Genomic DNA, 24,941 nt, shown 5'->3' with positions numbered 1-24,941 from the left:
CCGTATTGGCAAATTATCAGGTCAAGTCTCTCAGAACATGGGCGAAAATAAGTAGGTTAATAAGTAGGTTAAACTTAAAAGATAAAATTCTTTTTTAAAAGTTATTAAAAAAAAAACTTTCTGGGTTAAAACTGGAGGCCATCAGTGACCAATATGGAAAGATTTGACAATATTACAAAATTAAATCCTGTAGATTGCGAAATATATGAGAGATAAAGGGTTGCCATCCATGATACATAAAGACTGAAAAGTTAATATGAAAGAAACCTACAGCTTTAAGGAAATACATGCACATTTTTAAAATATACAAAAAAATGTTTCTTTGGTGATCAGGAAAATGGAAATGTTAAAGATGAGATAACATTTTTCATCTCTCAGCTGAGCAAGTTTACGAGTTTGATAACATCCAGCTTTGTCAACAGTATAGAAAAGTGAGTATAATACACATCGTGAGCATTGTCATATGAATTGGCTAAGGCAGCTGAAAGGCAATTTGGCAACGCTTATTCAGTCTTAAATTTCTCATTCCCCTTGACCCAGGAACTCTGTTATTCTCCCTTCTATAGGCTGTTTTTGGCAAATGCACAGATAAATGTGTCCAGGGATATTCACTGCAGCACTGCTGGTAAAAGCTAAAAAGGAACAGCCCTGTATCCCTCAGAAGGGAGATGGTTTAAATAAATTACAATACAGCTAAACAATAAAGATGTTTTCGAAAATTACACAGATCTACATGTATTGGGTTGGTCCCGAAGTTCGTTTGTGTTTTTCTGTACAATTTGGCCAACCTGATACGAATAAACTCTCCAGTAAAAAAGCAGAAACAATATATAGAGTATAATTGTATTTGGGTAAATAAAAAACCAGGTGTGTGTGTGTATGTAAACGTTTATATGTATATATAGTTTACAGTTTCGCAGTGTAGGCATCAAACTGTTAATAGTGGTTACTACTTGGCAGTAGTGGGGGGCGGGGTTTAATTTTGTGTACTTCTATACCACTGGCATGCAAGAGACTCCGGTTCAATCCCTGTGTCAGGAAGATCCCTGGAGAAGGAAATGGCAACCCATCCAGTATTCTTGCCTGGGAAATCCCATGGACTGGGATCCCTGATGGGCTATTGTCCATGGGGTTGCAATGAGTTGGACACAACTTAACGACTAAGCCACCACCACCATATTCATATTTACAACTTTATCAACATTTATCATTTTTAATAAAGCACTAAAGGTAAATCCGACTTTGACAAATATAACAGAGTGTCTACCCGGGCCCGGGTTACTGTTTACTTTATCTCCGACATCCCAAATGTGTGATGAAGGGACTTTGTTGTGAGGCATCCTGTATCCTCTTGTTGAAGGGACTGGAGTGGTGCCTTCATTTTATATCACAGAACGCAACAAGACACCCCAAGTGGCATTCAGCTGTGTTATCTTTGTGAGGCTAACAATTGGACACTCAAAATGGAAATTGACTTGTAAGAGTAACAGTTTTTTTATTTCATGAACTTTGTAGTTAAGAAACACAGTTGTGAAAAATACATAGTAGAACATCCTTAGCAATCTCTCTTGGTTGAGTAATCAGGAGTTCACTTATTTTTGTAGGCATAGTCATCATCAAGTTCTCATATTTCTCAAACTTTGAAAAATAGCTAACTATACATGTTGAGATTTTAGAGGTCTAGCAACTTGTATCCTGTTTTAATGCAGGCAGTCTTGCAAGAGGCTTTAAAAAATATTTTGCTTTTTAAAATCTTGATTATCAGCTCAGATTTCTCCAAAAGTATTTTTTCATGATTAACAAAAATTAGGTGGTATTTCATATATAGTCCTCTTCTAACTGTTGTTGATAATACAAAGAAATATAAGGTAACATCTACCATTCAGATGTTTCAAATCTTTTTAGAAAAATAGGGAGAAGCACATGAAAAAGCCAGTGTGTGATGAAGTTCCCAGTGAATGCTCACTACTGCTGCTAGGAATATAAAAGAAAAAAGGAATCAGAGTGAATGGATGTGCGCTGGGAAGACTTCTGAGTGGAGGCATCTTAGTTGAGTTGACCTTAACAGCTCAGGCTTAGATACTCTGAAAATCTATGGCCTGTCTTCTGATCTGGAGGTCCCATTACCTGGAGGGTGAAAAAGCCCAATTTGATATCCACAATGTATTGAAATAATAGCATGAGAGATTAGAACAGTGCTGCTCACTGCCATTTTGTTTATCTTAAGAACACAGGCTGATCATCTAACTCAGCTGGCTTTAAATGGTGCAAGGCTGAATGCATCAGTCCTGCTCAGGGATCTTAAAGTGAAAGTGAAAGTGAAGTTGCTCAGTTGTGTCTGACTCTTTGCAACCCCACGGACTGTAGCCCACCAGGCTCCACAGTCCATGGGATTCTCCAGGCAAGAATACTGGAGTGGGTTGCCATTTCCTTTTCCAGGGGATCCTCCCAACCCAGGGATCGAACCCGGGTCTCCTGTATTGCAGACAGATGCTTTACCATCTGGGCCACACACACACAAAAAACCAATCCAGGACTCTCTCCCAGAGACTCTGGGAACTTTTAATCCATATTTAGAATTCAAAAAGAAGGCTGAGTACTGAAGAATTGATGCTTTCAAATTGTGGTGCTGGAGAAGACTCTTGAGAGTCCCTTAAACAGTAAGGGGATCAAACCAGTCTGTCCTAAAGAGATCAAACCTGAATACTCATTGGAAGGACTGATGCTAAAGCTGAAGCTCCAATATGTTGGCCACCTGATATGAAGAGCCAACTCATTGGAAAAGATCCTGATGCTGGGAAAGACTGAAGGCAGGAGGACAACAGAGGATGAGATGGTTGGATGGCATCACTGACTTGACGGACATGAGTTTGAGCAAACTCCAGGAGTTGGTGATGGAAAGGGAAGCCTGGTGTGCTGCAGTCCATGGAGTCGTAGAGAGTTGGACACGACTGAGTGACTGAACAATAAGAATTCAAAATCTTCTCTGGTGGTTCTGTCAGGGAGTTTTGGGTACCACTGATCTTGCCTAATCTCTTTTCTGTCAGAACTAATCCCAAGTCATTCTGAAAAATATCATTTTCTTAGAACCATCCAAAAAAAAAAGAGACTTCTTTAGGGGTTCTTAGCCATCAACCAGCCCATTCATTCAAAAAATTATTTATCTTTTAATTTAATGTTACTCTTATAACAATTTAAACTCATTTTTTCTCTTCTTTTGATGGAGAATTTTTTTTTTTTTTAATGTAGTCAATACTGTTTCTTTCCTGCCTTTCTTAGATTTCTGTAACCTTAACATCTGAGCCGTTGCTGTTTTGAGGGACCAGTATACACTGATTCCAAGAGTGAGCCTAATCCAGTCCATGCCTGTTTTGTAATCAAGTTTTACTGGCACACATTCAGGCATGTTCATTTCCATATTGCCTACAGCTGCCTTTGTGCTACAATTGCAGGTCTGAGTCCTTGTGAAAGTTAAGGGGACTTCCCTGGTGATCCAGTGGCTAAGACTCCAAGCTCTTGGTGCAGGGGGCCTGGGTTCAACCCCTGGTTCCATGACTAGATTCCACATGCTGCAGCTAAGAGTTCACGTGCCTCAGCTGGAGATCCTGCATGCCACAACTCAGACCAGACACAGTCAAATAAATATTTAAAAAAAATTTTTTTGGCTGACCTCTAGATTAGCACTTTAGAAAACAGGTGGTTTTTTGTTGTTGTTGTTGTTTTAATGTTTTAAAATTTTATTTATTTTTTTATTTATTTTAGTGGAGAATAATTATTTACAATACTGTGCTGGTTCCTGCCATACATCAACATGAATCAGCCATAGGTGTACACACGTCTTCTCCCTCTTAAACCTCCCTCCCACCTCCCACCCTTCCCTCCCCCTGGGTTGTCACAGAGCATCTGGTTGGGCTCCCTGCGTCAGACAGCGAATGCCCACTGGCTAACTGATTTACGCATCAGATAATGTATATGTTTCCACGCCACTGTCTCAATTCGGCCCACCTTCTCCTTCCCCCACTGTGTTCACAAGTCCATTCTCTAGGGCTGCGTCTCTAGAAAACAGCTTTAGTATCCTCATCCAGGAGTTTAGGGGTAACCCTTTTATTTCCAAACTGGCAAACGCGTGAAGCACGTGCTTATCTCCATACTCCCCAGCATATCCCTTGCAGCGGCAGCAGCAGGTCTAAGTCTGTACGCAGTTTACACGTGTTTACTGTCCACAGCCTTTGTTCTGCTTGTTAGGAGAGAGAGAACCTCTGCTACCCTTCTTTGTGACAAGGTCAGAGGCGTTGGAAATCTTAGTGTCACCTAACAGAGATGGCGGTCATGGTGCCATAGACACTGAGAAAGGAGATCTGATATTATTGGGTGTCGGGGTTCGGTCGTTGAACCTAATGATGCTGCCTTCATCATACTGCCGCCTCAGTGCTCTCTGGTATGCAGTGCCTAATTATTAACAGTCCATAAACGAGGTCCCTAACATATTCCCAGTCCTTTAAGCAACATTTGGGGTTTGTGCTTCCTACTTTGACATTTCACTAGAACGACTGCAGATGCTTTGAGGTGTTACAGTGGGCTGGCTAAGCGAAATTGTATTAAGACCAATGTTATTAGCACAAAAATCCCCTCACTTGTAAGTGATCGACGTAAGCCACAGATAGATGAATCTACCCCATGCACGTATATGTTCACGTTATAGCCAACCATAGACGTATACAAAGAAGTCTATGTGTTTGACTGTGCTTATTCTATCCTAATTATAGATAACATTTTTTCACAATTGGTTGGCATTTTGAGTAAAGCTTTTCAACTCCAGGAGGAAATGTTTCTCATTTTCATACAAGACCCTTTAGACTTTTTCTAAGTGGTTAATTTAATTTAATGTTAAATGTGAGTTTTTATTTTATCCTCTGAACCTTAAAATTTAATTGGTCATTCAAATTAGTGGATTTCTATAAGAATAAATTAAATTCATTGAGACTGTTGTTTGTTCAATTAGCAAACAGTTTCCTAGGTTAAAAGTGATGGATTTCCTTGGTGACAAGTGACAAGCTGGTTTCATTATTGCCTTGAAGGGTAGCAGAAGCTCTTGTCTGCAAGGATAAGGGGCTGGCATGGCACCCTCTCCTCTTCCTGAGTACACACAGGCACGTCTCAATGGTGGTGCTCATTTTCTGTCATCTTTGGGGCAGGGCTGGGTGTAATTAACTAGGATGTGAGCTCGACCTGCCCATGGGGTGGAACATTCCCTCAGGGCTTCAGATCCAATTCCAGGTGTCAGCCAAAAATCTGGTTAACCAAGTAAGACCCGTGTCTCAAGGAAATGACAGCGGGTCATTGGACATCATTAAGTAAAGCAGCTGGTACTCAAGGAGGTCTAACTAGGACAGACCAGTAAGGGGTTTCAGATAGGCTGGGATCTGGGATCACATTCCAGCCCCTACAGGAAGCCAGGAAGGCCAGCCCAGAGGCCTGGGGTACCAGACAGGTTTCTAGAGCAGGGACCTCCCCATAGAGAACCCAAATCTCTGGTTACCTAAAGTGACCAGGGTCAGACAGAGCCCAGGCTTTTGCAGGACAAAAGAGAACTACGGTAGAGTCAGAGCTGGACAACAGGAGAGATGGCTTTAGAAAGTCTGTCGGACTGCCCTGGCGGTCCAGTGCTTACAACTTCGCCTTCCAGTGTAGGGGGTGTGGGTCTGAGCACAGGGTCTCAGGGAGCAACAATCCTGCATTCCTTGTGGCCAAAACACCAAAATATAAAACAGAAGCAATATTGTAAGAAGTTCAGTAAAGACTTTAAAAATAGTTTATATCAAGAAAGATCTTTAAAAAAGAAGAGACTCTGTCATCAAGCACATCTCAGATGCCAGGCAGTGTTCTGGATACTTCTTAACAACTGTTATAAAACAGGTACTGTTATTGTCCTCCATTTTATAGATAAGGAAACCGAGGCACCAAGAAATTAAACTTGCCCAAAGTCAGCCAGCTAATAAATTGTAGAAGTGGTACTAAAACTGAAGCAGGGGCTGCAGGAGGAGAAGAGGGCAGCAGAAGATGAGCTGGTTGGATAGCATCACTGACTTGATGGACATGAGTCTGGGCAAACTCTGGGAGATAGTGAAGGACAGAGAAGCCTGGCGCGCTGCAGTCCGTAGGGTTGCCAAGAGTCAAGAGATGACTGAGCAACTGCACAACAACAGGGGGCTTCTCTGGTGGCTCCGTGGTGAAGAGTCTGCCTGCCAATGCAGGAGACACAGGTTCGATCCCTGTTCCAGGAGGATGCCACAGGGCAACTAAGCCTGTGCACCACAGTGAAAAGCCTGTGTGCTGCCACAAAGAGTAGCCTCCACGGGCTGCACCTAGAGAAGGCCTCAGCAACAAGGCCCCAGCCGAAACACCAAAACTGAGGCAGTCTGATGGCAGAGCCCTACCCTTGATCATGAGACTTTGCGGTCTTGAGGCAAAGTGCTTGTGTGTCTGCCTCCAGCTCCTCACTCACTGCTGACCATCCTCCCCTCGGTCCTGGGACACACGGAAAGGGCAGGAGCTTGTCTGTTGAAGCTGAGAAGTTGGGGAGGCCCTGGCAAAGCCTGGCCTACAAACAGCTATGTTTCCAGCACAAAGCAGCTAGCAAGTTACAATGCGTCGTAGTGTCACTGGTAAATATCAACCAACGAGGAAGGGCATCTAGCCACTTTAGCTTAGCAGAAAATAAGATCCAAGTGGGGAAAATGTCACTCTGAATCCTCATCTCATGAAACACGTGGGGCTGCCCAGAAGAGGAAGAAAGAAGACAATGTGGGGGTGTTCGTACTGGAACTCTAAAGCCAAAAATAGAACTTTTGGAAGCAGTGTTGTGCTTTATCTCTGGGTAACTCTCTTTTGGAGACTTCTCAGCTTTAAAAGTTGCTTTTACCTATGACAGTAAGCCTTCCCTAAGGTAGAGCAGCAAGGAATCTCTCCTATGGATTATTTTATAACCAACATGTAGAAATAATTCAGTAAGCCCTGAATTCTACTTTCCCCATGCCTATCCCAGGGTCTTTTTTTTTTTTTTTTAATTCAAATAAGCTAATAAACATCATGCCATATTACTCTACACAGAATACAAATAAATATGTGGTTCCATATTTATTTTGTGTTTTTTTAATAATTTATTTTTAATTAAAGGATAATTGCTTTACAATATTGCTTTGGTTTCTGCCAAACATCAACATGAATTAGCCGTAGGTATACAAATGTCCCTTCCCTCTGTTTTGTTTTACTGAATATTTGAATGGGTTAGAAAACTGGATTTTTTGCCACTTTTTCCCAAAGTCATTGTTGAAACCCTAGCACTCATTTCTGTGATTTCAAAAGAGCAATATTCAGGTCCAATGAAGTGTTCAGTGCCTTATTTCCTGAGACAGTATTTTACGGGATAAAATAAGATAAGATCTCTGACAGAACTTTATTTGACTTATTGTAATGAAAATAATTTTCTACTAGGGAATGTAATTATCTTCAAATTGATCTCCTGTTGCTCAAAAATAGTGAGGATAACTTGGAAAGATAAGTATTAGAGTCATTCTGGTGATTCTGACTAATCCTTTTGAGTCAGAATTAAGATAAAATGGAAACATAAAAAGCCCAATTGTAATAAATCTCCTCTGAAATTTTTAAACAGCAGAATCCTGTAGTCTCCTGTGCACATTTGTGAATGTTACAGTAAAATTTATGCAAAAGAAAGTAATAGGACTTTAATAAAATTAATCATTGCTCTAAATAATCATTTCCTTAATTTTCTCTTCATGTATCTGTGGAGCTTTCAAAAGACTACACACAGCCAGTTTTATTGCCTGTAGAAACATCTAAGACTATGTTTTCTGTCCCTCTTGTCTGTGTGCGGAATAAGGACTGCTTAATTATTAGAGACTTCTAGAGGGCTACATTTATATTGATTGCACCCTTTGCTTTCCATTTTAAATAATAAACCTAAGTCAAATTACTTTTTAATAATTACTTGAGTTCCTGAGTGATGAAGTCTGTCACATCACTTTATAATTCAGAGTAGCTCAAAATATTTTAATTATGGGACTTCTTAAGACTCCAGGCACTTTTTCCTAGCTGCTATTATCAGGAGAAAAAGAAAAAGATAAACAGGCACAAAAGAGTAAGAACTTGAATTATAGCACCTACTGTTTCTTTAGAGGTAATGTTTAGAGACCATTTTTCCAGACTCTCAGACTAAGAAAAAGGCAGAGAAAGGTCTGTGCTGTGTGTTAGTCTGACCAGGTCAGAAATGGGGGCTTTGTTCTGTTAAGAGTGTTCGGTGTCTGTAGGGGTTGATTTAGTTCCACTTAAATTAAACTTTATGACTTTCCTGCAGGTGGACGAAAGCCAAACTGGAGAACCGGGATGGCTTGGAGGAGAATTAAAAGGAAAGACGGGATGGTTCCCTGCAAACTACGCAGAGAAAATCCCAGAAAATGAGGTTCCCGCCCCAGTCAAACCAGTGACTGAGGCGGCCTCCACCCCTACACCCAAAGTGGCTGTGTGTGAGACCCCCGCCCCTTCATCCACAACCCCTGCAGAGCCCTCCGAGACCCCCAACAACTGGGCCGACTTCAGCTCCACGTACGTGTTTGGATGCCATTTCTGATGATTTTTGAAATCCCACATTAGTGATCTTTTAAGTGCTGTTTCAGTCCTTGGGTTGTACCTCTTGAGTACTGTTCATGGCCTCTTTCTCTGACTGGTCTTTTGGCAATTTGTGGATTGTATTCTCTGAGCTGGATTTAATTATATCATGGCTTAATAGTGATTTTTCCCTAGGATAAAGTAAAGCCTCTTACCCTTGTTTCATTCACTCATTTGTCTGTATCTTTCATTATTGTGGAAGAAATGGAGAAACACAATTTCCTAATAATCTGCTTGATACCCATGTCAGCAAATATTTAGAGTCATTTCCTGCATGGAAATAGCACTGTTTTGGTGGTGTTTTTTTTTTTTTTTTGCTGGACAGAAACAGAAATTGAATTTTGTCATGTGGTTTTGAGTAAGATAGAAGGCTGTTTCCTCTGAGGCTTTCCTCTTTGATCAGTCCTGAATAAGCGGACAGCAAGGCAAAGAGATGTGTGCCTTTGGCAGCTACTGGTGCCATGCCCTTGGTCATCAGGAAATGGCATTAAAAACAGTGTGTAAGCAGAGGTTTCAAAGGACAGATGGAGGGCTGCCACGCTCCCACTTATAGGATCGATCCAGCTATGCCGTTGGTCTAAAAATAGTTTATACTGCCCTTCAAGTAAAAGTGATGTAAGAAATGTTTTAAATTTGTTTTAAAGTCTAATCATCTTTCAGAAAAAACAAATAGAAAGTAAGGAGTCGGGGCATAATGCTGGAGAAAGTGTATCAAATACAGCAAAGAAGGTGTGTAATGACCAAGAGCAGGAGAAAGTAGAGGGAAGGATATAATGAATAGCAATAGTTTTCATACTTGTATTTTCACGTAAAAGATTGAAAGTGCTCAAGAAGCTCCTCCCTGTCTCATCTCTGCTAAAAAGTAGTGTTCCATTAGCGTGACTGAAACCACATTGAAATTCTCCTCTCCTGATTTTTTTTTTAAATTGAAATATAGTTGATTTATATTGTTATGTTAGTTTCAGGTATTCAGCAAAGTGATTCACATACGTATATGTATGTATATATGTATATTTTCAGATTCTTTTCCGTTACATGTCATTACAAGATGTTGAATATAGTTCCCTGTGCTCTACAGTAATCATGTCGCTTATCTATTTTATGTATAGCAACTAGTTTATATTCCCTTAAAACGCTCTGACTTTTTAAATTAAAGCTGACAGTAAAATAGAAGACAAACACTCTTTTCAGGATTTCGTTTTGCTGTGGGTCTAGGCAGCATGCCTCTCTTGCTCAATAAATGTGTGATCTGCGGCTCTCTGGCTATCCTCCTGGGCATCTTATTTCTGGACCCAGAATCAGGATGTGCCTGCCGTCTATCAAAGGAAATACTTTGATTTGCAAATTTGTTTATCTCTCATAAAGATTCTCAAAAGTCCATTGCATTTCAATCGGCAACTCGCACAGATGTGTTTATTTACAATTATAAAATCACAAAATTAAAACTGTTCCTGAGCTGCGCCCAACAGGTTGCTCTAAGGATACCACCTATAGGGTTACCATGGTGTCCAGGCTCGTGGCCCAGTGCCTGCTGTGTGGTGCTGGGACAGAGAGACGGTGTTATGAAGCACCAGCTGCCAGCCTGGCAGGACTTCCTATGTGACATGAAACTTCTTTTTTGCTGATTTAGCATTGTTGTTGCAAATGAATATAATGGTCACATGAGGGTGTTTCTCTGGTGCCTTCAGGTTACAGAGTATTTCCCTACGTAGGATTTCGTGTCACCCTGACAGCTAACCAGAGTAGCGCAGTACTGTTCCCATTTGATCAACAAGGAAATCAGGATTCAGAGAAACGACTGTCATTTGCCTGAGACCCATCACTAGTGTGTGACGCTCTGACCCAAGCCCAAGTCCAGTGCTCTTACCCCCTCCTTGCTCTTGAACTAGCCCCACGCACGTCGCGGTGTGTCTGCTGTGGGAGGAGCATTGACACATTTGGAAGTCCTTGCCGCTCACGCCGTTGCACTTCCCCTCCAGGTGGCCCACCAGCACGAATGAGAAACCAGAAACCGACAGCTGGGACGCATGGGCAACCCAGCCCTCCCTCACCGTGCCAAGCGCCGGGCAGCTGAGGCAGAGGTCGGCCTTCACTCCAGCCACGGCCACGGGCTCATCTCCGTCTCCTGTTCTAGGCCAGGTAACAGCATCGCTGGGAGCGGGAGGCCCCCACGTGCTGTGTGAGGAGGAAAGATTCAGCCAGTGCTTGTCGTCATTGTCATTGGGAGTAAGCCTTGGGAATTCCCTGGCTGTCCAGTGGTTGGGACGCTTCGTTTTCACTCCAGAGGGCTTGCATTCGATGCCCGGTCGGGGAACAAAGATCCCACAAGCCATGTAGTGTGGCCAAAAAAAAATGTAAGCCTCATTATATGCATCTGGCATGGCTGGCAGGCAAGGATCCAGTTCACGTTTTCCCAGTGGAGGGAATCGTGACTATTCAGAGGAGGGTAAACTGGATTACGCTCCTGGATTGTTCAGGGAAGCTTCACTGATCACGTGGTATTTGAACTCCATCTCGAACAGTAGGTAAGAGCTGATTAGAAAGTGGAGAGACCTGGCATGCAGACAGAAACTGCCCTGAGGAGAGAGGCTTTCTTTAGGAGGCCAGAGTGTGATTCGGGAAAGACATGGGGTCCATCCATGTGGCCAGACCACTGAGTATTTATCAGAGAAGATTGACTGCAGATTAAATGCAAAGCTCTTAAATGCCTCATTAAGAAAAGTAATTGCTGAAAGGATAATATTTCTACTTAATGTGATAAAAGAAATGACATTTCTATAAGTAATCAAACAGAGAAATTGCCCATCTGGCAGGCATTTAGGGGTCAAGGACAGTTTCTGCTCTGGGAACAAGCAGCTTGAACACAGGCTCTGGGAAGACTCACGTGGAGGTGTGCAGAAAGATTCGACGGGGGAGCACAGAGGGATGTGACAACAGTTAAAGGGGTGGAATCCCAACGCCTGTGGGAGTAGGAAAGGAAAAGACTGAGGAGAGATTTGACCTTAAGGGGGAACAAGTCAGGCCGAAAGAGAAATTGACTTTTCATGAAAGGAGGGAGTTGGATTTTCGACATATTGATTGCCAGGTGAGAGTGAGACAGTCAGGCCTTCCTGTCTGGGAAATGGGAACACAGTCAGATCTAAGGAAGTGAAGTGAGCGCTTCAGAGGAGCGAGACTGCAGGGGAAGGAGGGAAACTGCACGCAGCGTGTGTCTTCTCTGACCTGGAAAGAAGGGCGGCTCTGGACAGGAGCTGTGCTCTTTGCCTTTGCATCTGTCCTGCTCGGCAGGTAGCACATGTGTCACGCTCAGAGTGATGACTCGGGTGGAGGAGGAGGGCGCAGGACCAGAACAGCGGATGGTGGCAGTTCTTGTATTATTAAAGGCGGTGGTCCAGACAAAGAGGCAGGCGGCACGTATTTGTGATCTGGGAAAGAGGATACTCCAGATTGCAAAGGGATACAGAGAAAAGGATAGGTGGGAAAGTGGGAAGGGCTGGTGAAAGGATAGACAGGGAGCCGTGTAGAAGGAGGACAAGGAGCAGCCGTGTGGCCAGTGGAAACAGAGACTGAGAAGTCGAGCGTCTAAGGGGAAACAGCATTACAAGCAGAGAAAACACAGGCTGCTTTTTTTTTTCCTTCTGGGAGAGAAAGGGTGAAGAGAGGTTGGAGAAAGAGGGAAGGAAGTTGAGGTTGTGCTTCCAGGCGGCTTTCTCAGGAGGGGCCCCCAGGGCCTGCGGGGCATGCAGAATAGGAATTGAGCAAAGAAGGATGAAGCGTGACTTGGCTGAATTTAACCTGAGTCTGTGACTTGTCATCACACGTTGTCTTGGCTTTCTCCAGCAATACTGTATCGTTTGGAAGAACTGATAGTAATAGAAGCTACTCCTGTTATAATGATTACTCTCATAGCAGCTCTGCAGATGGAGCTTATTAAATTTTCTTGAAGAAAGTGTCTGTGTTTTAGAGATGTGGAGACGGAGGCCTCAACTGAGAGAGTGAACAGTTGAGAGGCATGAGCTGAGAGGCCTACAGCTGAGAGACTGAGCAGTTGTTTCAGGTCACACAGTTAGTAAGGGACGGACTTGGGGTCTGAACCCAGAGTCTGTGTTCTGCCTGATTCCAGGCTCTCCGTGTGGGAGGTGGAGACAGGGCAGGTGCAGCCAAGATGTCTCAGGGTGAGAGGTTACGATACACCAGCGAGGGCCCAGGTGAAATTGCAGAGACAAGATGGAAAATTAGGGGACACAGAAGCCATGAGCTCCGCGGCCCAGGTGGGAAGCGCCCTGTGAGCACGACCGGAGAAACAGGAGGTGGAGACGCAGTGGTCCTCGGGGTGTTTGCAATCCAGAGAACCCTCCTCTTTTCTGAAGACTGGACCGAGTGGACAGTTGAGGTGGAAGGAAATGGGGATGTCATGGGTCTGAGCAGACGAGAACCCATGGAGACCAGGAGTTGAAAGTTGCCAGCATGAAAGCCGAAACTCTTCAATCTATCATAAATTCTCTCTTATCAGGCATAATCATAGTTAAATGTCATTATGAAAATAAGTATCTTCTGAAGGCAAGTCCAGCTTGGTTCTGAATGAGCTGTCCTTGGGCTTTATCCCTTGTTCTTGTACATTTATGAATACATGTATAATCGAAAGTTGGCATATTTTTTTATAATAGTATTGTCTTAATATACTGTGATAGTTTTATGTGATAGTCTTTTAAGAGATAATAAATGCCTCCCCCTGCCTTTTCCAGCCTCATCTCCTATTGCACCCCTCCATGAGACTAGGCCACACGCACCCCCGGATCCTGCTCCTCCTCCTCGAACCTTGGCAGGAAAGCATCTCACGGTCGTGCCCTCCACCTGGAGTTCACTCCCCCCGAAGCCCTAGCTATCAAAATCCTTCTTGTCCTTCAAGGCCCGGCTCAAACACTGCCACCTCTGGGAAACAGGCCCTGTTGCCTGCAGGCAGCTTTCATCCATCTTTTCTCTCTGTTCCCACCATGAATGGTTGCAACCTCTTTTTAGCATATTTCCTTCTGCCCAGTGGTAGACATGATTGTTTGTATCTCTTTCTTCTTCATTAGTCATGAGTTCCTTGGCCATGTCCTACTGCCCATTTTTATCATGCTTTCTGCTTAATAAAGTATTTTAACCTGGATTATTTTGGGGAGGCAGAGATGGCATTCTGTTCATCTTCATATAGAGTTTTCATATAGCTCTATAGTACATGGGATTACAGAGAGTTTATGCTTGCCCAACCCCTGTTTGTCTTAAAAAGGAGCTAGGACAAGCCCAACCCAACCCAAGACCCGTTTCCCTGTGTCCACCTAAACTAAGATATGAGTTGCTTGCCTTTTGAGCTTTCAGAAGGTTTCTGCTTTGGTATTAACCCTTCACTAAACATCCAAATCCAGTTGGAAACTGGCGGGAATGGGATTGCCCTGGGCAACTTGAGAATTAAAAATAGAACCAAAATAGAAAAGGCACTCGGCCAGGTGCAACAGAATAAATATGATCTCCTAGCTGCTTTAAATAGAGACTTCTAGATGGGCCGGCCATGGCTTTGTGAACAGGCTGGCAGGTTTTCACCTCCACTTTGGGAAGGAAACAGCTATTGAGAACCAGGGGGCACGTGGCAGCCATGCTGTACTGCGGGGGAGCGGGGAGGGGAGGAGGCGGGGGGGTGTCTTCTGTGGTTGCACATGTACCCGCATGTACCCATGGGAGGGAAGGTGATGGTGTTTGCAGCACCTGAACTGATAACAGATCACAAAGTGACAAGAGGTCCTTTATGTTCTTCCACACAAGGGTGAAAAGGTGGAGGGGCTACAGGCACAAGCCCTGTATCCGTGGAGAGCCAAGAAAGACAACCATTTAAATTTTAACAAAAACGACGTCATCACCGTACTGGAGCAGCAAGACATGTGGTGGTTTGGAGAAGTTCAAGGCCAGAAGGGTTGGTTCCCCAAGTCCTACGTGAAACTCATTTCAGGGCCCATAAGGAAATCGACAAGGTATGCTTGTGTTCATCTGCTTCCACTGGACAAATGCCGTGTTTGGCATGAAACTGTTGTTTGCACTAGTTAGGATTCACAGATAGGAGTTGCTGGATCATTTCGTCTTCTGGGTCTTCTCACTGCAGAAGTTAGGGCATGTGTCAACAGAAGAGAGCCTCTTGCAGATGATGGTCATTTGTTCCTCACCCAGAAGCCTCTGCATCTTGTTTTTCATTGACTTGTGCAAGAGGAAATTCTACCCTGAGACCTGGGACAGTCTCGCGGGTTTGCTGGAGATTCTGTTCCTCTTCATGCTTAGTATAGCTCAGTTGGTAAAGAATCTACCTACAATGCAGGAGACCCCAGTTTGGTTCCTGGGTCAGGAAGATCCGCTGGAGAAGGGATAGGCTACCCACTCCAGTATTCTTGGGCTTCCCTGTGGCTCAGCTGGTAAAGAATCCCCCTGGAATGTGGGAGACCTGGGTTTGATCCCTGGGTTGGGAACATCCCCTGGAGAAGGGAAAGGCCACCCACTCCAGTATTTTGGCCTAGAGAATTCCATGGACTGCCTAGTCCATGGGGTTGCAAAGAGTTGAACACAACTGAGTGACTTTCACTTTCACTTCACTTACTGTGCCAGATATCCACAAATATTTAGAAGCCCAAAGAACTGGGGGAAATTATTAGAAGAGTGAATTATTTTTTTTGTTAAGAACCTTATGGTGTGAAACCTTACCCTGAAGGTTATTGTTTCATTGTTCTAACCAAATAGATGGTCACAATGAATTAAGAGTTTTAAGAAGAGAATCTCTTCAAAAATACTGAATGAGCATGTCCGTCGTACTTTGAAATAGACCAGTGCTTTGGCTGTGTATCTAGCAAAGCAAAGTGCTGACAGACAAGGATGTGAGCTTAGAGTCGGGCCACCATGGCCCTTTGTGATGTGTTTTGACTTAGCAAAGTGCATCTATTTCAGCTGTAGATTATCAAGGTTTTAAATGTGAAGTGGGGACTTCCTTGATGGTCCATTGGCCAAGACTCCAGACTCCTGATGCAGGGGGCCCAGGTTCAATCCCTAGTCAGGAAACTAGATCCCACAGGCTACAATCAAGACCTGGACAAATAACTACTTTTTAAAAAAATAATTATAAATGTTAAAGCAGTTTTAAAAAGAAAGTATCATTGTTATTTGTACTGTTTTCTTTGAGGATGAAAAGTAAAATTCAAATACTTTCCCCTCCCTCTTCCAGCATGGATTCTGGTCCCTCAGAAAGTCCTGCAAGTCTAAAGAGGGTAGCTTCCCCAGCAGCCAAGCCAGCCGTGTCGGGAGAAGGTGAGAACTTGAGTGAAATTAAGATCTTTAGACGGTGGAGGCGATTATGTAATACAAAGAGTGAACATTGAAAACGAGGTTGGATTTCATGTTTAAAGAATCTGCCTTAATTTACGTTCATTATATTAAACCTGAAGGTACAATGAGGTTTAGCTCCTTATAAAGTCATAGTACTTTACAGGGACTTTTCAAAATACGATCAGATATATTGCTCATAAAAACCGAATCTTCTGATGATGTTCAATTAAAAGCCCTTTGACTCTTGAAAGAGGCCCATCAAAGTCACTAAAGATCAAGGTCTCTGAGCATCTCTGTAGCCTATTTGTGATGCTTGCTGTTTTTCTGACTTACAGATAAGTATTTTGGTTTAAGGCCATAACTGGGCTGTTCAGTAAAGCTGTCACAGTAGCATCAGTGCCATTTGTACCCAAATGAAACAGAAGTGTCATTTCTGTTTTCCATGGAAATAACCACAACAGATTATTTAGGCCTAAAAATTTTATTTTGAGTGTTTCTTACAAAAGTAATTAATTGCTTTGTTTCCCCCATCTTTACTTCGTGACACCATCTTTTGGATTATATTGGGTTGGCCAAAAAGTTTGTTTGGGTTTTTATAAGAGCATATGGAAAAATCTGAATGAAATTTTTGGCCCACCCAACATATGCCAGTATATGGCATAAGTTTAACAATGAACAAAACCTACATAATTCAGGTTCTAGTGGTAAAAATCTCAGGTCTTTGCTACATCTGGTCTAGCCATTATCAGAGCACTAATTGAAGAGTGAGCATGACCCAAGTCAGACAGGCTTTCCGTGTCAGAAGTAGGAACAGTGTTTGTTGAGAACAGATGTCTAACCTGTTTTGTAGCAGTGTTTCATTGTTTCCTTGAATACTTGTAGAATCTTTAGTTTGTTTGCCATTATGAGACTTCTATTCTTTAGAAACTTTGCTTTATGAAAAATAGAATTATTAAAGCAAGGATTAAGGTTTAATGATGTTTCAAATAGTGACAAAGTTACTTTTTCAAGAGGAATTTCAGAAGTAAAAAAATTTTTTTAGTTTATAGGTATAGCTATAAAAAACTTCATCATCACTAAATACATCTGGTATTTTTATTGTATCCAGTTTTTGCCATTACCACCAAAACAATCATTAGTATAGTTCTCTTCATACATTTTTGTCATCCTAATGACTTTTTATAGCCACTGTTGGGAGAGCAAGGCAAAAGGTCTTTTATTTTTTTTTTTTCAAAAGGTCTTTTAAACACAGCTCATGTAGTCAGTGTTGTGTCAAGCAATACTCCCTGCCCCCCTGCCCAGATTCAGTAGGTTACAGCCACTACGTCTCAGTGGTGTGCCAGAGTTTGCATCCTGGCTCTCACACCTAGTGACTGTATAATTTTAGTCATGCCTCAACTCTCTCATCTGTAAAAGGAACGTAATAATCGCCACTTGAGGTAGCAAATTATCATGGGAATCATGAGACAATAGTGTAAGCTTTTAGAATAAAGGTCACTAAATGCTGCTGGTATTTCCTTTTTGCTTCAGTTCCTAGATTATTGATGGAGCCACTTAGAGCAGTGAGCGTCCTCATCTGACAACAGTGTTGATGAATGCTGCTTTGTTTTGAAACATGTAGAGGCCTCCATGCTTGAGGCCTCGATAAGTAGGTCACAGATGGACCACCCACATCCTTAACTTGGGCAACAGCAGAGGGTTATATGTCTAATCTCATTTATTACATCCATTTTACAGTGATTTCAGTATTAGAAATATTAGGAAAGATTTCTGGATTCTGGAAGGGTATGGGAGGACGATGGCATCTGATATTCTAGGAAAAGGCACTTAGATATATTAGGGATGTGTTTATAAATACTGTATTAAATGTAATCAGATTGAAAGTAACCAGTGATTCAGGCAGCTAGTCATGTCCAACTCTTTGCGACCCCTTGGACTATACAGTCCGTGGAATTCTTCAGGCCAGAATCCGGGAGTGGGTAGTCTTTCCCTTCTCCAGGGCATCTTCCCAACCTAGGGATCAAACCCAGGTCTCCCGCATTGTAGGTGGATTCCTTACCAGCTGAGACACCAGAAACCAAATTAAATAGATGGTCAGTTTGGGTAGCTTTTAAAATATGGGCTTGGGAATGGCCAGTACCCTGTGTTACATGTCTGAGGAGGAGGGTCTGAGTAGTGAGGAGCCCCCCATATCTGTCTTCCTGTCTCCCCACTTTCATTGGATCCTGAAGGTCCTCACAGATGCCCGTGTACATGCAGGGCTTGTAAAGCCACAGTCTTCCCAGTCTCCTTGGTATCTTCTACTGCAGTGTGAAGTTCAGCCAGAGTTCATGCTTATGAAGTTTCTTAAGCATTTCAAAAGTGACTTCAAAATTTGGATCCGTTCTTAAGAAAGTGACTTTTAAGTGCAGGAATCACTGGGAAAAGGACTGATGGCCAAGGATCCGATCTTAAATGGCCAGACATGAGCTAAGGAACAAGTAAAAGAACAAAATAAAAAGGGAAGGTTCGAAATACTGAGAAATCAGAAAAAGGAATATATTAATGAAAAAGCAGTGTCCTTATTCAAGCTGCCAAACTTTGATTTCCTTGTGCGGGAAATCCTTTTGCCAGTTTTAACGGTGGAGGTGTGTGTCACCGGTGCTGGAGGGCTAAAGACAGAGAGGCTTCTGTTCCCCCTAGCGTGTTTGGATGACCTTGTATGTTGGGGGTCTGCTGGCCTCAGCTGAGGCTGGAGTGGCCCCTTGGAGAGCTGCCCACATTAGCATAAGCATCAGGATAGTTTGTGTTTGCTAGTGTTTATTTTAGTTTCCATTAGTGCCTCCTGCAAAGGCTCTTACAATTAGCCAGTGGAGTGCTCCAGACTAAATCTCTGCCTATTAATTGACATTAAGCTCTGCATTTAAGGACTATCATAAGAAATTTAGAAACACACCATCTGTTATAAAACAAACACTTTGGGTAAACTTTGTTATTTTTTTAATTGCTTTTTTTAAAAAGCCTGGGATAAAATGGAGAAAAAGTAGAAACAGGAAATGTATGTTCATCTTGCTAGAAATCTTTTATTCTGTACCTAGTATAGTGTCTAGAATTTTGTGTCAAGTGATCTTTCTGAGATTATGACTTGGTTTCTAAGCCTTAGAAAAATCAGGGGTTTTAGAAGAAAATTTTCCTCTGGAATGCAAAGCCTTCACCTTCAAGACAGTAAAGAACTTTAATTCTGGACCTTTAAGACTAAATTACATGAATAATAACATGTAAGAAACGGTGATTTGTCTTTTCATCTTGTTCAGAAAGCCGTGATTATTTTCTGGGGTTGGGTAGATACTATTTTTATCAGCAGCCCATTCTACCTGTTCCTGTTTGAATGACAAGTGATGTCCATTTTTAACTAAATAATATATATTTAAAATTATGTGTTCTAACAGCTTCTGCCATCTGTGTAGTATGGCACAAAAGGACTTAGGTTTTCACCGAGGCACTTTGAAAAGTGTCTTATTTAATTTACATAAAGGATATACCACATCGAAAAGTTTTCTAAAATGGTGACTTGGTACCTTCAAAAAGTGAATTACAGATATTTGATGAGCTTACCGAGAGCCTGCATGTCAGTGCCTCTAACACTGGCACAACCTAGGCACTCAATAAATGTTAATTCAAAGTAAACATTAAAAGAAAAGGTGTATATATGTATAACCAAATCACTTTGTTATACAGCGGGAATTAACATTGTAAATCAACTGCACTTTTTTTTTTTAATCCTGAAGAAAAAAAAAGTAAATATAAAAATGCCAAGTAAAAAGAAAACATGGCATTAAGTTGGAGATCAGTGTCTGTACTGTTATTGGTGGACATGCAGGTTTGTTGCTGTTGTTGTTTTCTGGGGCTGGGTCTTCACAGGAATTGTCTCCCTGGCTGCAATTACTGAAATTTATATGCAGGTTGGTCAATTTGGAGCCCAGGGGATTCTGCAACTCTGTGTTTTATCTGTGACTAGGCTTTCTCTTGACTGGACCTTATCCTAATGTCCTTGTTCATAAACTTGCTTTTGCAAAGTTGTCTGGGATTTCTGTAAACAATCAAGCTCTCTCCGTATCTCAATATTTCTCCCCACCAGAATTTATTGCCATGTACACTTACGAGAGTTCTGAGCAAGGCGATTTAACCTTTCAGCAAGGGGATGTGATTTTGGTTACCAAGAAAGATGGTGACTGGTGGACAGGAACAGTGGGCGACAAGTCCGGCGTCTTCCCTTCTAACTATGTGAGGCTTAAAGATTCGGAGGTAAACCCACATTAACTGTTTCCTCTCCCCTTCTGTGCAGTGACTCTCTTTTCAGGGAGGCGTGAGGTGCGCCGGTGGAACATCGTTGTTGGGTTTTGCTAAGGTCTGGAGCGTGGCTGCAAACCCAGTGTGGCGTGTCGCTGTGTGAGCTTGCCTAGTGACGCTGCAGGCTCAGCCTCGGCTTCCCCCAACAAAAGAACCCCCCCAGGCTCGGAGGAGGCTGCCCTGAATGAGGCTGGTCTGCGTCAGCTGGGATAACGTTCAGGATTCCTCCCTGTTCCTGAATGTAACTGACTTAGAATTTAGAGTAAATGTTCTTGATTAAGTCTCCATGGTCACTGATCTGGGCTACCCCAAGAAAGATACACAGCAGTATTTCCCCCATGTAAACAAATGTATTTTGGTGATACTAGCCCCAGAATATTGGGTAGTAGAGAGTTTTTAGAATTTATTTATCTTTCATGAAACACAACATGGTTATACTTGAATACACAGCCAAAATATAAATCACCATAGTGAACTGAAAGCAATAAAATATGGTATCTCATTTGCATTGCATAACAGGTGGTTAACATCCTTAGTCATAAATGAGTTCTTAGAAATCTGTAACAAACACATTGATATATTCAGGGGAAGGGAAGACAGAAGAAAATGAAAAAATACAAGTGATTATGAGGATTAAGCATATGTGAAGATGACTGAGCTGAACAGTACCAGAAGAAAAGCAACTATTTTGTAATATCATATTACCAAAGGTTAAAAATGTATTAATAACATTTGTAGAGTTTTAGGAAATATACCCACATAAATACAAGACTGATGAAGTCCTGTCTGTATGAAAAGTGAAAGTGAAAGTCACTCAGTCGTGTCAGCTCTTTGCGACCTCCTGGACTATACAGTCCATGGAATTCTCCAGGCCAGAATACTGGGTAGCCTTTCCATTCTCCAGGGGATCTTCTGGACCCAGGAAGAGAAATGGGATCTTCTGCATTGCAGGCAGATTCTTTACCAACTGAGCTATCAGGGAAGCCACCTGTCTATATAATAGGGGGAAATCTATTACAGGTTGGACTCAGAACTATAAATTTTGGATATCCTTGTTCCTATCAGCTCCGATTCGTTGGAATTATTTCAAAAAGTTAGTTGGATAAATTTACAATTTGTATATAAATCATGTTTACTGCTAGAATTTATATTTTTACCTACACAATAGCAAGACACAAGATTTCACTAAGGCCTTTGGCCAGGCCTTGGTATCTCCTGATCAGAGATTGAGCAGAGACTCAGTTTATTTTCAATGCTTACAAATTGGAAGTGGCTCCCAACTGTTGTTAATTGGGCCCTAAAAATTCAGTTGCATAAAATGTCGTCCTGAGATGATACAGAATTAATGAAATAGTGGCACGGGCCTCCTGGCGTATGGGAGCCCATCTCCTAGTGGCCAATTTCAAGTTAGGGGGAATTTCAGGTCATAAAGGTAGCCATTTACCAGACCCATAGCCACTTGGGGTGCAAGGCTGGGCCTGGTGATAAACTGTGATTCCCCCTTCAGTCTGCCTTCTCTGCTTCCCTACAGTTCCCTGGAGTGGTTGTATTTGCTTGAGATTTTTATTTGTTTTTGTTTTGGCTTTTTTTTTTTTCTTTTTTTAGGGAGTATTATTATTGTTTGGGGGGTTTTTTGTTTTCCCTTGCTTTGGTCTTGAGAGCAGCTTGCTGAAATTCCCCTGGAGGGGTTTGCATAAGTCCGCTTCCCCTTGGAGAATTTGGCTGAAGCTGGAATGAAAATACTTCTTGTCTGTAAGACAGTCATTGTATTATCCTTTGAAGACCAGGAGAGGGAAAATTCAACTCTTATCCAGACCAGTTAGTTAGATCCAGTAAGAACCATGGAGATGATATTTTAGGAGAGCAGAGGGAAAACATTACAAACTAAACTCAATTTCTGCTCCCATGCACAGAAACTCTTAAAGTGGCTTTACCTTTGAGATCAATTAAACACCAAAGCCATTACTTGTATTATCCTTTAATAAACTTGAGTTTTCTACCCAAACCATCCCAAGTCAGTAAGTTTAGAAAAAATGCACTGTGACATTTTCTAAAGGTAAGTTGAATTTAAAGTGCTTTTTTAACTGGCGTCTTAAATTATCAGCCACCGAAGAACTGGCAGTGCTAATGATTTTTGGGCAAACATCTAGCTACATTATTTCATAATAATGAAAAAATCTAAAAAAATCTTTCATCCTACTTGGACATAGAATTCAGTGCATAAGGCAATATCATGCCAAACTTAAAAACCAGCCCGAGCCTCAGATACCAGAATTGACCCATGGATGCAGAGAGGGGTTTGTCCTAAGCCTGCTTCCCTTCTCTGCACGAGCAGGGCTGGGGCATGTCGCCTGGATCAGCTTTTCTACTGCATTCTTGAGAAGTGCCAGAGCCAAACATGGCCATCTGAGTCTGTCTCAGCTTAAGTGCTGGCTGTGGTGTTTAAAAGGGAGCACATTAAAGTGGCTGGAACTCCATCACTGGGTTGCCAATCGCTTTGTTCTTTTTATAGAACAGAGAAAGCCTATTATAAGCCTGCAATGGGAAATTAACTGGCCGTTTGGAATTTTGTAGCATTAGTATGCCTTCATGTTGATACGTAGCCTATGAAAATTCCGAGGGAGATGGGTATTTTATATATATATCTTTGTTAATACAGAAAGCATAATCAGAGTAAACATTTTAATTTGAACTTTCCCTGCTAGATGGTTATTGAATTTCAGTATAAATAAAGGGACAACAAGAAGTTGTGTTCCTGGTAGATAAATTACATATTTTTATTTTACAGTTACTCTCATTTAGTTAATTAAGCCGTTCGCTTTGTTCTATTTTAATTGGAATACTTAATTTACTGGAAGATAGTGACACACGAGTGAAAATTAATTCGGAATAAAGCACTTTGTAACGACAGATTACGGCCTGGCCCTTGTCCCAGCCAAGTCTCTGCCGGCTTGGCTTGCTCAGCTAGTTTAAAATTCCATGAGTATTCATGAAGGAATTCAACCCTAGAGCACTTTTGGAACACTTAGAAGTTGGGGAAAAAATGGTCTGCTTCTATGCACTGTGTGTCCAGCAGTTAAGAGAGAAATTTTAGTGTTTAAACAGTGTAAAGTTTAGGTAGAAAGGGCTCACAGGAGAGAGTGACCACCTCTTGGGATAATAGAATGGGGGGCAGGGGTGTTTGAATCGCCACTATCCTGTTTTCCTTCTTTAAAAAAAAAAAAAGAAAGCCCTAAAGCAGATGTACTAAAATGGTAACATGTTCACGTTATATATATATATATATATATATATATATATATATATATAAAATACTAAGTCGGGGTATCGAGCTCATGGATGTCTGCTGTAACCTCTGTACTTTTTGTCTGTGAAATGTTTGCTAATTAACCACTTGGACATCAAACATGAGCTTAGTGTTTAGGATGTAGACCGGCAGTCTCCTGGTGGGGCAGCCCCCGTTTGATTTGACACGGGGACAGGCCACACTCGAGTTACACACAGTCAGTGCCCGCGCCCTGGGGGATCTGTACAGTGCCACTGCTTATTCTCCCCTCAAGAAGAGAGTAAAGGCTGTGTGCTTTACAGTACTTACTTTGCCCCATGTTTTCCTTGATACACATTGTAATGCCAGGAGATAAAATGCTGCTGTGTTTCTCCAGAATGAAAAAAAGGAATTTAGGGGCTCACGCGGGTTCGTGACATCATTCATCGTTTTTTAAGTTGCTTGACCAAAACTCTTCAGTATGCAAATGAGACCTTCTGCTCTGTTTCAAGGGCTCTGGAACTGCTGGGAAAACAGGGAGTTTAGGAAAAAAACCTGGTAAGTGACAAACCCTGATGATTATTTTTTCAATGTTTTTAATGTAATTGATAGTTGCTCCCAATCTTTTATTAGGGCTAGAAACCTTTTTGGAAAAAAAAAAAGAAAGAAAAGTAAAGACTAAAGAATCTGTCCTAAGAGTGGTTGGAATAGATCCTTTCCTTGGAATCCATTAATAATGTGTATCCATGATTATGAAATAATGGCTGTTGCTTCACACATGGGGTATTAGGGACATTTATCAGACAGAATGTTCTCTTGGGATGTGAAGAAATAATTCAGGCAAGATGGTGAGACGTTGTCACGCTTGAAACTGTAGGGTTTGGGGTCAGCTGCTACTTCATCCTTCTCTCATTGGGTTCAGTACTTTTTCCTTTCCTGAAGCATATTCAGTCCCAGGATGTAAATAGTGGAGGAGATTAGAGGAGCCGCACGTATTATCAGACAGTGGGGCCTATGAATTAGAAGCTTTTGAGTAGTTTTCCTCAGGTACACAGTGAAGGCACAAAATTATAGTCATCCCCCTGAACTCAAAAGTGTTTCACTTTATTTAAACAAAAATCACATGTTCTATTAATAGAAACATGAACAAGAGAAGAAAGAAGCAGCTGGGAAATCATACGGTTGGTATGGCCTGTCTTCCTCACCTAGGTCATTTGAGCCCTTTTGCTATTACAGCCTTGAGAAATTACAGGTTGAGAGTCACCACAGCACTGAGAGAGGGACTTGTGTATCTGTGCCTGGCGCTCAGCCTCCAGACAGG

The 24,941-nt window shown here is 42.0% G+C and overlaps 1 protein-coding gene across 8 annotated transcripts in view; it reads left to right on the top strand.

Moving 5' to 3' along the window:
* Positions 1–24,941, top strand: part of ITSN1 (intersectin 1) — a 253,901-nt gene that overhangs the window by 156,529 nt on the left and 72,431 nt on the right. For 6 of the 8 annotated variants that reach the window (XM_024993592.2, XM_024993595.2, XM_024993593.2 and 3 more), the window contains 6 exons: positions 8,375–8,622; positions 10,665–10,824; positions 14,488–14,693; positions 15,926–16,008; positions 20,144–20,310; positions 24,133–24,178. In XM_024993592.2, coding sequence (XP_024849360.1) covers positions 8,375–8,622; positions 10,665–10,824; positions 14,488–14,693; positions 15,926–16,008; positions 20,144–20,310; positions 24,133–24,178 — 910 coding nt within the window. The remainder of the gene's footprint in view (positions 1–8,374; positions 8,623–10,664; positions 10,825–14,487; positions 14,694–15,925; positions 16,009–20,143; positions 20,311–24,132; positions 24,179–24,941) is intronic. The other 2 variants (XM_024993603.2, XM_024993605.2) reach the window with 1 other exon arrangement.

This window comes from Bos taurus, chromosome 1 (genome assembly GCF_002263795.3).
Source record: "Bos taurus isolate L1 Dominette 01449 registration number 42190680 breed Hereford chromosome 1, ARS-UCD2.0, whole genome shotgun sequence".
Classification (NCBI taxonomy): Eukaryota; Metazoa; Chordata; class Mammalia; order Artiodactyla; family Bovidae; genus Bos; species Bos taurus.
The sequence above is the reverse complement of the archived record's forward strand: the minus strand, read 5'-3'. Positions and strand labels throughout refer to the sequence as shown.